We start from the raw sequence: 12,753 nt of genomic DNA on the forward strand, positions 1-12,753 counted from the left end.
TGCATGCAACATCTCCATTATATCATCCCTTAAAATGGCTGGAATTATAACTTGATCACCCCACAATGCACAACCTTTCAGTATGGATAATTCAGTTTGTCTGTTTTTGAAAGGTTTAGTTTCTTCAGTTTGTTCCTGTTCAGGCTACCCCCTCCCTACCCAGTTCAAAAAGCATGACAGAGTTCTGTCTTTCGCTGTTGTTCTCACGATATCAGCTGCTGTGACTGGCATTCGTTGAACTGTCTCTATCAGGAGTGTAGTGGTGGCTGATGCTGGATCCTTATTCTCGATGGGCAGGGAACATCTGCTTAATCCATCTGCATGATCAATCTCTTTTCCTGGTCTATAGATCAAGTTGTAATCATATGAGGATAAGAATTCTATCCAACGGGTCATTCTGGGGGACACGATGTTCGGGATGGCTCTATCCCCCACGATGATGCCCAAAAGGGGTTTGTGGCTTATGACCAATGTGAACTTTCATCTATATATGTATTCATGGAATCGCTTGATTCTGGTGACCACAGCTAACACTTCTTTGTCTAGTTGGCTATAATTCCATTCAGGTTTCGATAATGTCTTTGAATAAAATGCTATTGGGTCTTCCTTTCCATTTGGCAAAAGGTGGCTGAGTATCGCGCCCACCCCAAACGGTGATGCATCACAAATTATCGGTAAAGTCTCATTATATTGTATCAGTACACGTTCTGATGTAATTAAGTTATTTATTTCTTTGAATGCTGCCTCTTCTCTATGTCCCTCAAACCCAGGCTGCTTTATTGTCAAGCAGTCTGTGGAGTGGTTTTGCCACAGTTGCCTTCTGTGGCAAGAATATTTGGTAAAAGTTAATCAGCCCCAGGAAAGCTTGTAATTCAGTTTTACCATTTGGTCTGGAGGGATTCTTGATTGCTTTGGTTTTACTGTCCGTGGGGTGGATGCCATCTATTGAAAACTCCAGGAATTCCACCCTATCAGCTGCTAGCTGGCATTTTTCTTTTTTTTACTTTAAGCCCCACCTCCTTGAAACAGTTGAGAACTTCCCTCAAACAATCCTGTAATTGCTCTTTGTTCTCGGCTGAAATGAGGATATCATCAAAATAAGGCACCACCCCCTTTAGTCCATGTAGTAAGAATTCCATGAGGCTCTGGAATAGTCCTGGGGCAACGTTCATCCCAAATTGCAAACGGTTACATTTAAAAGCCCCTCTGTGTTTCACAATTGTCCGTGCTTCCGCCGTTTCAGCGTCTACCGGTAATTGCTGGTAGGCTTGTGCAAGATCTAACTTTGTGAATATCTTTCACCGCCCCAAGGAGTGCAAAAGGTGTACCAATGGGACGGGGTACGCACTCTGCTGTAAAGCACGGTTAAGAGTTGCGCAGTAGTCAGCACAAATGCGCAGAGATCCATTTGGCTTTATAGGGGTGACTATTGGGGTTTCCCACTTCACATGATCTATGAGTTCTAGAATCCCTTGGTAAATGAGCTTGTCTAACTGCTTGTCTATTTTTGGTTTAATTGCGAATGGAACCCACCTTGCTTTTAGTCTGATAGAGGCAATATTTGGGTCTAGATTAAAAGAAATAGGGGACCCCAAGTATTTGCCTAGTTTTCCATCAAAAACGTCCCAGAATTTCTCTATCAGTTGGTCCTCCCACTCGTGTCAGTGATGCTGTGGATGCCAGTGAATTCAATTCCCAATGGCTTGAACCACTCGAGCCCCAGCAGACTTGGCCAGTCCCTGTCAAGCACGGTTAAAGGCAGGATCCCAGAGTAATTTTGGAAGGATACTCTGAATTCTCCAATGCCAATGACTGGAATCTTGTTCCCTTGGTAGTCTTTTAGGGTTATTTTTTGTTTCTTCAGTTGTATTTTTGTCAGTTGGGGAAATATTCTTTTGATGGTGTCCCACGACACCATTGATAGAAGAGATCCGGAATCCACTTCCATTTTACATGGTTCACCTTCTATTGTGATGTGAATATGTACTTTCTTGGCATTTGGTATGCTTGAGTGGCCCACGATTACCATCCAGTGCGTTTCACTTCTCTTTGTGCTCGGCTCGTGATTCCATCAATTTCTGCTATTTTGACCCCCACGGTTTTCAGTTTGATTTTCCCGATTTCTTGGGGGAGTACCTTGTCTTGGTCTTTGGTTGTTTGGCTTGAATGCTTAGCATGCTCTTGCAATGTGCTCCTTCCGCTCGCAGCATTGGCAAATAGCCTCTCTGAACTGGCATTCCAATCTAGGGTGATTTCTTTCACAACCCATACAACCCATACTTTCTCGACTTTTCTGGTGCCGTTCAGGGTGAAGTTGATTCACTTCTTGTCTGCTGACCCCGACCCAGATTCAAGGTCCTCGTGGTGTCCTTTTGGGGGGCGTTGTTGATTCTTATTCATTTTCCTCATAGCTGCAGCGGACTTCTGTGACGCTTCTACTGTTGCTGCTTCCTCAATGGCCTCCTTTAGTGTTATTTTTGGTTTTGTTAGAAGCCAGCTCTGTAATCTTAGGTCTCTCAGTCCCAGAACAACACGATCCCTCATTGCCTCATCCACATTCAGGAATTCACATGCCCTGGCAATGTCCCTCAGATTAGTGACAAAATCGTTGATATTCTCTCCTTCCTTCTGATCTCTCCTGTAGAACTTGTGTCTTTTGACCAGGCTGGATACAGGGGGAGTGTAATGTGCCCTCAGAATTCTTTCTAGATCTGGCCAGGCCATCATCTTTACATTGCTTGGGGCTGCGAGGGCGTTAGCCATTTTGAATATGGTGGGGACGCAATGTGTGAGGAAAACCGCTCTTTTCCTCTGTTCCGTAATATTTACCAGATTGCTGATCTCTGGAAACATCTGGACACGATTGACATAGGATTCCCAGTCCTTGGTCCTCAGGTCGAATGGTGCAGGTGGTGTATTGTTCCCTGCCATGTTGAGTTCTTTGTCTGGTTAGCTAGCCATGTTGTCACACTCCCGCTTCTCTTAGGATCTCATCCTCGTCACTAGCATTAGATGTGGGTGAGAAAAAACGCGGGAGTTCCGATCATTTAAGTTTCTTTATTACATTGTTCTGAACAAAGAACAGCAGCCACGGCAGCTCCTTTTTTACTCCAGGCTGCTGCGGCTGCAACCAGTGACAGCTTTTCAATTTCCCACTGCCACAGGCCAACCAATCAGGGCATATATGTAAATATCTAACAGAGACCATGGATATTTAAAATAGATAAAATAACAACAATATTCTGAGTGGATAGAAAGTCAGGGCAACCATTCATCTATGGAAATATTTCACCCAGCTAATTATAGCCCAATAAGTCAATCACCTTCAAAAACGTTATAGTAAAAAGATCCAAAAATTGAATCAACTATTAATGAAACATCTGCACCTGTCACATATCTTTTTTTCTTACTCTGAATATGCAGCATACAAATGGTAGGAATGCATTGAAATTTGAAGAATGATATCATGTTGAGATTATGGCAGCTTTTTTTCACTTAGGGATTCATTAAAACATACATTTTGACCAAAGTTTTGCATGCACCTGTATTTTTTAACACAGTTAATTCTCCACATGATAATGATAACTCCACAGTTAATTCTCCACATTTGAAAAAAAAAAGCTAGGATGTTTCTGTATAAAAACTTGTTAATTCAAGTATATTGACACATATTGGATTATATGTTTCATGAAAGATCCATATTCCAAATAGTGGTTAACAAAAGGCTGCTTAGAAACAAGTGATTCACATTTTCAGAGACAAATGCTGCCAATAAGCATTTCTTAGAAGAGAAGAGGCAAGAAAAGTCTATTGCCTTCATGCCCAGCTTAAGCTTACCAGAAGTAAAATATGAATCTTTGTTCTGATCAAAAATAGAGGAAGGACTGCTCTCATGATAACAAAAGCAAAAGCAAAAGCAAAATGTAGATAGGATACATCCCCAGATCATACTTTTTGCATATCATCTATATTTTTCTAGCTAGACGCATTCTCTCCTTACTTTCTGGGCTCCTATTTAAGAAGAATGATTATGCATATTCACCAGGCTGTATCCTTTTGAACACAGAACCCACACATTGAATTGGGGACAACAACATGGCTCCATTCTCCAAGGTGCATTTTCATTGTTGCTTTCCCTATAATATTTGTGTTGTGTTTCTGTCACTGAACAAAACAGCAGAAAAAAATATTACTGCCTAAATTGCCTAAGGAATAATAGATTTTCTTCCTATTTTTCTTACCTACTTACTGTGGAGAACAAGCAGCATTTTCTGTATTTTTCTTTTTTATGCCTCGTAGTTTTAAATGCTATTTTGTGAATAACCAATAAATAAAAAGAGTTCAGCTTACCAATCTTCCTCAGAACTTTGTGTTTCCTGGGTATCCTGGGTTTCCTCATCTTCCACCTCCTCCACCTTCTCCTCCTCCTCCACCTTCTCCTCCTCCTCCTCCTCCTCCTCCCCGTCCTCTTCTTTCTCTGCCAATTCTTGTTCTACAGCTTGCAGCTCAACTGATGTCCTTTCCAACAATGCTGAGACCGCATCCTAACAAAGACATGGAAAGCAGCTCTACTTGTACTAAAATATGTAAGAAGTAATGCCAGTAATACACCTGGTCTGTAATGATTATGTAGATGGACTGAGCCCAGAAAATCACAAAGCTGCTGAAACCTTTCAGATTAAATTTAACAAGGACACAAGTATTTACAGAGGGTGGATTACATCATGAAACACTCAAGACTGATTTAAACCTTGAATTGCTGCATGACATCCTCTTAGAATTCGTTACATATATTGTGAAAATCAGACCTATAACAAAACTTTATATTTGAATATAATAAATAAAATTCTTTTCAAAAATGACATAGACAAGACAACAAAAATACCGACATGCAGATCACTAAAGACTAAGTTTTAATTCACAATTTGTAGGCAAAAGCAACAAGTTATATTGGTCTCTGACACTTACAAATCATTAATCTAGATCTTTCAATTGATTTTCCAGTTTAAAACTGGGAATTATCTATATTATGAGATTCATATACCCTAGATTTTGCATGTACATTCATTAAAACAATGTTTTGTTTTCACTCACTATCATTCAAAGGAAACAGAAAAATATATTCACTGATTTGAAGTCTGGTGTAAATGAAGTACTATATTAACCTACATTTAGTTGTTTGGAATAGGTGTTCAAGTATAATGAAATTAAAATGGGGAAAATAGAGTAGACTATAAACACTTATGAATATTACATTCTGTGAAAAAAATAATCAGCTGCTTGCCAGCAGAAAAATAGCATTTAGGAAGAGCAGTTATTCTTCAACATAGTGACTAAATTAGTAGACCAGCAAAATACTGTGGACATAATATATTTAGATTTCAGCAAGGCATTCAACAAAGTAGACCACAACCTACTTCTTGGTATACTAGAAAAAAGTGGAATAGATAGCATCACCACCAGATAGATTCGCAACTGGCTGACAAACCATACTCAACGAGTAGTCCTTAATGGGTCTAAGTCTACATGGAGGGAAGTAAGCAGTGGAGTGCCACAAGGTTCCATCTTAGGCCCAGTACTCTTCAATATCTTCATTAATGACTTAGATGAGGGAATAGAAGGGGAACTTACCAAATTTGCAGATGATATGAAGCTGGCAGGAATAGTTAACACCCAAGAATATAGGCTCAAGATCCAGATGGATCTTGACAGACTAGAACACTGGGCTGTATCTAACAAAATGAAATTCAATGTAGAGAAAAGTAAAGTCCTACACTTAGGCAAGAAAAAACAAAAGTACACATATTGACTGGGTGAAACCAGGCTCAATAGCAGTAACTGTGAGAAGGATCTTGAAATCTTAATGGACAACCAGCTAAATATGAGCCAGGAGTATGCAGCAGCAGCCAAAAAAGCTAATACAATCCTAAGTTGCATTAACAGAGGGATAATCGAGATCACGTGAGGTACTAATACCACTCTATAAAGCCTTAGTAAGGCTCACCTAGAGTACTGCATCCAATTTTGGTCACCACATTATAAAAAAGATGTTGAGACTCTAGGAAAAGTACAGAGAAGAGAAACCAGGATGATTAGAGGATTGGAGACTAAAACATATGAAGAACGGTTACAGGAACTGGGCATGGCTACTCTAGTGAAGAGAAGGACCAGGGGAGACATGATTGAAGTCTTCCAATATTTGAGGGGTTGCCACAGAGAGGAGGGGATCAAGCTTTTTTCTAAAGCACCTGTAGGCCAGATAAGGAATAATGGATAGAAATTGAACAAGGAGAGATTTAACCTGGAAATAAGGAGAAACTTTCTGACAGTGAAAACAATCAAACAAATGGAACAGCTTGCCCTCGGAAATTGTGGGAGTGTCATCACTTGAGACTTCAAGAAGAGATTTGACTCCCATTTGTCAGAAATGGTAGGGTCTCCCGCTTGGGCGGAGGGGTTGGAGTAGATGACCTACAAGGTCCCTTCCAACTCTGATTATCTGTAATCTGTTATATTTCACTACTCTTCATTTATTGATTTATTTGAGTGATTGATATTTCATCTTTCTCCTAGGAACTCACAGTGGTATACATAGCATTGCTTCCTCCAATGTTTTCCGACAACGAAACATAGAACATAGAATAATAGAGTTGGAAGGGACCTTGGAGGTCTTCTAGTTAAATTAGCTACCATTTAGTTACCATTTCAGATAAATGATTGTCCAGTCTCTTTCTGAAAGCCTCCAGTGATGGAGCACCCACAATTTCTGAAGGCTGGTTGCTGTATTGGTTGATCGCTCTCACCGTTAGGAAATTTCTCCTTAATTCTATGTTGCTTCTCCTTAGTTTTCATCCACTGTTTCTAGTCTTGTCTTTTGGTGCTTTGGAAAATAGTTTGATGCCCTCAAATCTTGGAACATTGCTATCATGTCTCCCCTAGTCCTTCTTTTCATTAGACTAAATATACCCACCTTTCTCCAGAGTTGGAAAGGATTGAGAGTAGGATTGCATTGGGTTTTTTGGCTGTTGCATAATACTGCTGGCTCATATTTAAATGACTGTCCAAGATTCCTCTCAAAATTATTGGCACTAAGCCAAGTTTCACCTAACCTTTATCTATACAGTTGGTTTTTCTTACCTAAGTGTAGAACCTTACTTTTATCTATGCTGAATTTTATTTTGTTATATAGGGACCAGTGTTCAAGCCTGTCAAGATCTATCTGATCTTGAGATTGTCTTCTGGTGTGTTGGCTATTTCTGCCAGCTTAGTGTCATCTCCAAATTTTTTATGAATTCCCCTTCTAGACCCACATCTGGATCATTTATGAAGATATTTAAGAATCTGAGTTTCTCCAGTCCTCTCAAACTCCTTAATCATTTTATTACACAAGTGAGCAAACTACTGACAGAAGAAGTTTAATGTGGCAATATGCATTTTACACCTGATTCCCTTGTACTTCAATAAATAATGTTTGAATGTTAGGGTAAGCATGCTGTTCCTTATAATGAAGAAGTTGTACATAAGCTTGACTGCATTTGCTTCTGTTTTTTAGCAATATATTCTGACAAGGAACTCTGGCTTATTGCTTTTCTCATAATCAAGATTTAGCAATTCATTTATAACGTTCATTGTTTGTTTAGCCATTGCTGCAAGCAGAAAAAGTCAACTGGAAGCCTAATTATACTTCTATTTATGATAATGAGACATATAGCAACTGAGGCTATACATAATAATGTAGCACAACTATTTAACTGGTGCCACTGTTTTTTCTAGCAATCAGCTTACCAAGGAACCAGGTGATGGATTGGCTGCCACAAAGACTGAATACTTCTTTGGTTTCACATGCCTTTTTCCAGCAGTGAGTTTAGAAGATAGCAAATTATACCACAGAGTAGATAGCTCATTTGAAAAGGACACATCTCCGAGACTTATCTGGATTCCACCCTACAAAACAATGTATATTTGTTACAGAATTTTAAGTTATGTAAAAACAAATGATACCATTGAAATGTTTGCTTCAGCAATCAAAAATTATTCTCCAAAGCCTTTTTACATTAGAATTATTTAAAACATCAATTATATATTTATATCTTTTGCATTAAAATATAGCATTTAAGACCAATATTACAACTGAAGTCAAATAACAATGCAACTAAGTTTTATAAGTATTAGGTAAGGAAGACTTTCCACGTGATGCAGAGTGATCTTTTCTATTATGGTTATAATGCAATATGTGAGGTGCCCATTCTATAAAAGCCCGATGAATAGGATTCATCTATCTCTCAAGAGGGAAATTTCAGAAACATGTTTTAAACTGAAAAGTGAAGGGAAAGCACAAAGATAAAGAAAGAGGGAAGATGAATGGAATTTATTTGGAGCAGTTGGCACAAGTGTTAAAGTAATTCTGGTTCATGATAAATCTTGAGGGATTAAGGGCACAAGAGTCCTTGGCTTGTAAGATAAAAGGATGTAAAGCATTAAAGTGCCAAGAGAGTAGTCAGGAGTTGCACATGAAAACAGAAAAGATTATGATATTATTATTTATCCTGTGAATTTATTTGGTAAATTTTTTGTTTTTGTTCTTACTTGTTGCTCAATCTGAATTAAAAGGGAAGTTTAAGGGGTTTATTTAAATCAAAAATAAACAGATCATTTGATTAATTACAGATCAGACATACAATACATATCCAAAAAGAAAACAGAGTTATACACTATAAATCTAATCAGTGCAATAGATCGATGCAGGAGAAAGCACTGGCTAGGTTAATGCCCGAGGCAAAATACAGTTGGCCTCAGTCCATCTTATTCATGAGGAAAAAATGTGGCTTTATATGCAAGAAAAGAAAATGTAAGCTCATATCTAGAGTTTTTGTTAGCTTTATTGTATAAAAAGGCTTTGGACACCATCTATTTATATTGCCTATGTCTGAAATTATTAATCATTACACTTCCATTTTGACAATCAATTACAGGTAGGAATAATTCTATTCTAAGAAAAATAGCAAGTCTGCTTCTAAGTATGATAATGTTATGTACAAGAAGTAGAACATTTTCACTGGATGCACCTTTGCCACTGAAGTCAGATACAAGTTTTGCATAAATGAGGTCCTAGGCTCAATGCCCTCGCATGAGAAATCCCAAGCATGGGATTGTTAAATTTCCTGGCTAATATTTGGTTGAAAGACCACTTGTCAAAAATAGTAACCATAGTTTCCACGGACCAAAGTCACTGCAAAACCTTTCAAATAAATTAAGCACAGTTATGGATGGATGGAAGTTATAGACATTCAATTGGCCAAATTGTATGTCATGACTGCTCTTTGAAAAGGTTAACCACAATAAATATTAACCTAGGAAATTGCATCATCATAAAACCCACAGAAAAAAATATTTATCTTCTCCCTTTCCTCATTTAAATGAAACTATAACAAGCAAAGCCTTGCAGTTTTTCTCTGCAGTGGCATCAGAAGTGCTTCTTTCATTATCTTGAGTGTGAAAAACTATTCAAGCATTTAGCCTCTCAAGTAAATGGGGCAAGGAAAGTAAATTCAATTATTTCTATTTATTTAAATATTTGTATGCCATTTCTCATTTGCATTAATACCAGAAAGAGTTAATGCTAGTAAAAAGTGCTAGAACACTAGTTATTAAAAGGACTAATAATATTAATAAAAACAAGTTGGTTGGTGAAAAGCTCCCTAAAAAAAAGAATATATTTTTAAAAAAGTACCTAAATGGCTGCATTCGAGTGATGTTCTGCAGAGGACTGCTGAGATTTACTTATGCCACGTGTGGTACAGAATGCAGGACCTTGCCTCAAGAACATTAAGTACCAGGAATATTACATACATGAAGATGCTAAGGCAACATGCTCCCTTTTTAGGACTAATACTAATTTCGTCATCTTGAATCTCTTTGGTAGGAGAACGACAGGTAATGGAGATATTTTGGTATAGATGTGATGTATCTACAGTATTCTAATCAGCAGTTGAGCTTCTATATATTAGATTAGCTGTAGCTTTTAGTCCAGTCCAGAGCACAGGCCTAGGAACAGTGCAAAACATAGCATAGGAAACAAAACATGAACTGCAAGTGTGGGAAATCACATTTAAACCACCCTGCTGAAATATTTGCACTAGGGCCTTGCTATTTAAATCTTTAGGAAGTGTAGTTCTCATGAAAGTGGCAAGAAGAATCACTTAGGATCAAAGGTGACTATGCCCAGACCTATAAAGATTGTTAATACATTGCTCAAAAGACTCTTATACATTCACAAGAAGGGTGAAAAAGATCAAAATAAAACCAATTATCATATTAAATGATACTTACTAGACATTCTTCTTGGTGACTTTTACTGACAGAGCAGATATCTACTCTCAAAGTTTTTTTCTGCAAGACTGCCTGGGAAAGAACTGTTCTGAACATCTCACTAAATAAAAGAGGTTCAGTAGCAGGATGGAACTTTGTACGGAATAGACAGCTGATGTCAGTTGAAGGTGGAAGAAGTGCAAGTCTAAAATATCTAAAGATAAGAAGAAAAATAACAGAAAGATAACTTAAATTCACTGTAAAGCGTCTTTCCATATTATGTTATGCAATATACTTATTTAGAAATGACATAAAAATATTTTTCCCATTTAAGGAAGAGAAAATTATGGGAGACAACAGGCAGGAAATATAAGCTTCTTCCTTCCTCCACAGATACACTAAATTTGAATTTCTATTTATTTCACATTCACAAATGCTGATTGCAAGTTGTGGGTCCTGACAGATACAAGTGACTTTCTACAGAACAAACAGAATCTGTAAATTAGAAGGGAAGGAATAGTTCCTGCCTCATTTCCACAATGCTCTAGTCATTGACAGGTGAGAGCATTGCTGCCACAGTCAACAACAATAGGAGCAATGCTTATGTGAGAGTAGCAGCTCTACCAGCTTTGTTCCCGAGTCACAACAACAGGTACATTGTGAATCAGTTTTCAAAACATGCTTTCCTCTTTTCTTGAAAACAGCAGGAAAGCACATTCTCTAGGGGTTTATGGGTAAATCTCCAGAAGAGTCACATTAATGATTCACCACTACAGGGAATTAAAAAAAAAGTATGACAAATCAACCAAATGGCTTGTAAAATTTTCTGTCTGTCAGATGCCAGGGTTAGGAACATGACAGAACAATTTCCAAGACTTATCAAGTCTACTAACAATGATCCTTTCCTGCTGGTACTGCTCAGGATAAACAATAGTGCAAAGAATTGCTACAATAATATTCTGTGTCACTTTAACATCTCTGCAGGAAGCACAGGACTCAGCATCCTATAAATACTGAGGGAAATGAAGGAACTTTATGTTTTCTCCTCTCAGCACTCCTGCAGGGCAGGTATGATAAAACCTCAATTGCACGTGAATGTGTACATGTGAGAATGGAAAAGTTGAAGACCTGTCTTATTGTGCTATGAGTTCTATGGGGGCATCAGATCAATGCATATATTCCCTCTATTAGAGAGATTTCTTGGAAGAGCAAATAATTTCTATGTGCGCCATCTTCTCCAGGATCCAAATCCAGACACCGCTCACACAGTAGCCAAATTCTAAATAATTTTAAAGGACCTATATTTTAATGCATAGTTTTATGAGATTAGATTTATTATGTAAATAAGTATATTATTATTGTAATATGGATGTTTCAGATATATCATACTTGATTTATTTTATAGTTGCTGATATATACAGCAATTACATTCAATTCTCCCTGTCAATCCTGGTTGTAATTGTTGTCTTTTACTTCCTTTCTTATGTTGCTGATCATTGACTAAATAAAATAAAAATATGTTTTAATTGGAATTAGAAAGCAAAAATTAAATGCAGAGTTTATAGGATAGCAACAGAACTTCTGAAAAAGTTTACTGCAAACTGAAGATGATCCAGCAGTGTGATATAGCTGTAAAAAACACAAATACAATTTTAGGCTGCGTCAGTGAAAATGTAATGCCCAAAGCATAAAAAAAACTCACTCCCTTTTTACAACCCTGTAATTCCTTAATTTGGGGTAGACTCAGGATGACTGGATGGAGCTGAGCATTTACTGGCCGGATGCCCTTCCTGATGCCATACAGTTTGCAGTAGGTATTTTTTCTTTGAACCCTAGGAGAGAAAAAATTGCTGCTACCTAGGATTGAACTCTCAAACTTCCAAGTGGGAGGTAAGTTCAATGAAGAGAGTTTGAATGAACTTGAGAAAAAGACAACTGAAAGGATGCAAGATACAGAATAATGAACTGATTATTACATGAAGGCAGATTCTGACTAAATGTCAGAAAAACATTCTAACAAGTAAGAGAAACATCTCTTGTACTGATTACTCATGGAATTGGTGAGCTTCCCTTTGTTGGGTGTTCTTAGACAGAGATTAGGCAGTGAGCTATCTGTCTGAAGTAATTTAATTTGATTCATGTCTATTTTATGAGAGACAACACATGGTTTTACTTTTCCAATCATCAAAATGACAGAGGTATGCTGTGTCATCATCACATCAAGGTATAGCTACTTCTTTCCACACTATAATTTAGAAATATGGGAGTACTTTTCATGTATTGTTGAAAAGAAAAAAAGGGAATGTAAAAACAAAATCAAACATATGCCAATGAAGATGTGTGGCTTTCCTATCTTTTTTCAAGCTCCTGAAACATTTTCCAGTGTGAAATGAAGTTGGGGAGCAGACCTGTTTTATATTGCTGTGTAAACAGTAGTTCTCACAA

General features: G+C 37.6%; 1 protein-coding gene across 2 annotated transcripts in view; it reads right to left on the reverse strand.

The window, feature by feature from the left end:
• WWC2 (WW and C2 domain containing 2) overlaps window positions 1-12,753 on the reverse strand; it is a 144,318-nt gene that overhangs the window by 24,702 nt on the left and 106,863 nt on the right. For both annotated transcript variants that reach the window (XM_026699665.2, XM_087936353.1), the window contains exons 15-17: window positions 10,330-10,522; window positions 7,786-7,944; window positions 4,351-4,544 (exon numbers count right to left, since the gene is read on the reverse strand). In XM_026699665.2, the coding sequence (XP_026555450.1) occupies window positions 4,351-4,544; window positions 7,786-7,944; window positions 10,330-10,522 (546 nt within the window). The remainder of the gene's footprint in view (window positions 1-4,350; window positions 4,545-7,785; window positions 7,945-10,329; window positions 10,523-12,753) is intronic.

This window comes from Pseudonaja textilis, chromosome 6 (assembly GCF_049901715.1).
Source record: "Pseudonaja textilis isolate UNSWEBS1 chromosome 6, rPseTex1.2, whole genome shotgun sequence".
Classification (NCBI taxonomy): Eukaryota; Metazoa; Chordata; class Lepidosauria; order Squamata; family Elapidae; genus Pseudonaja; species Pseudonaja textilis.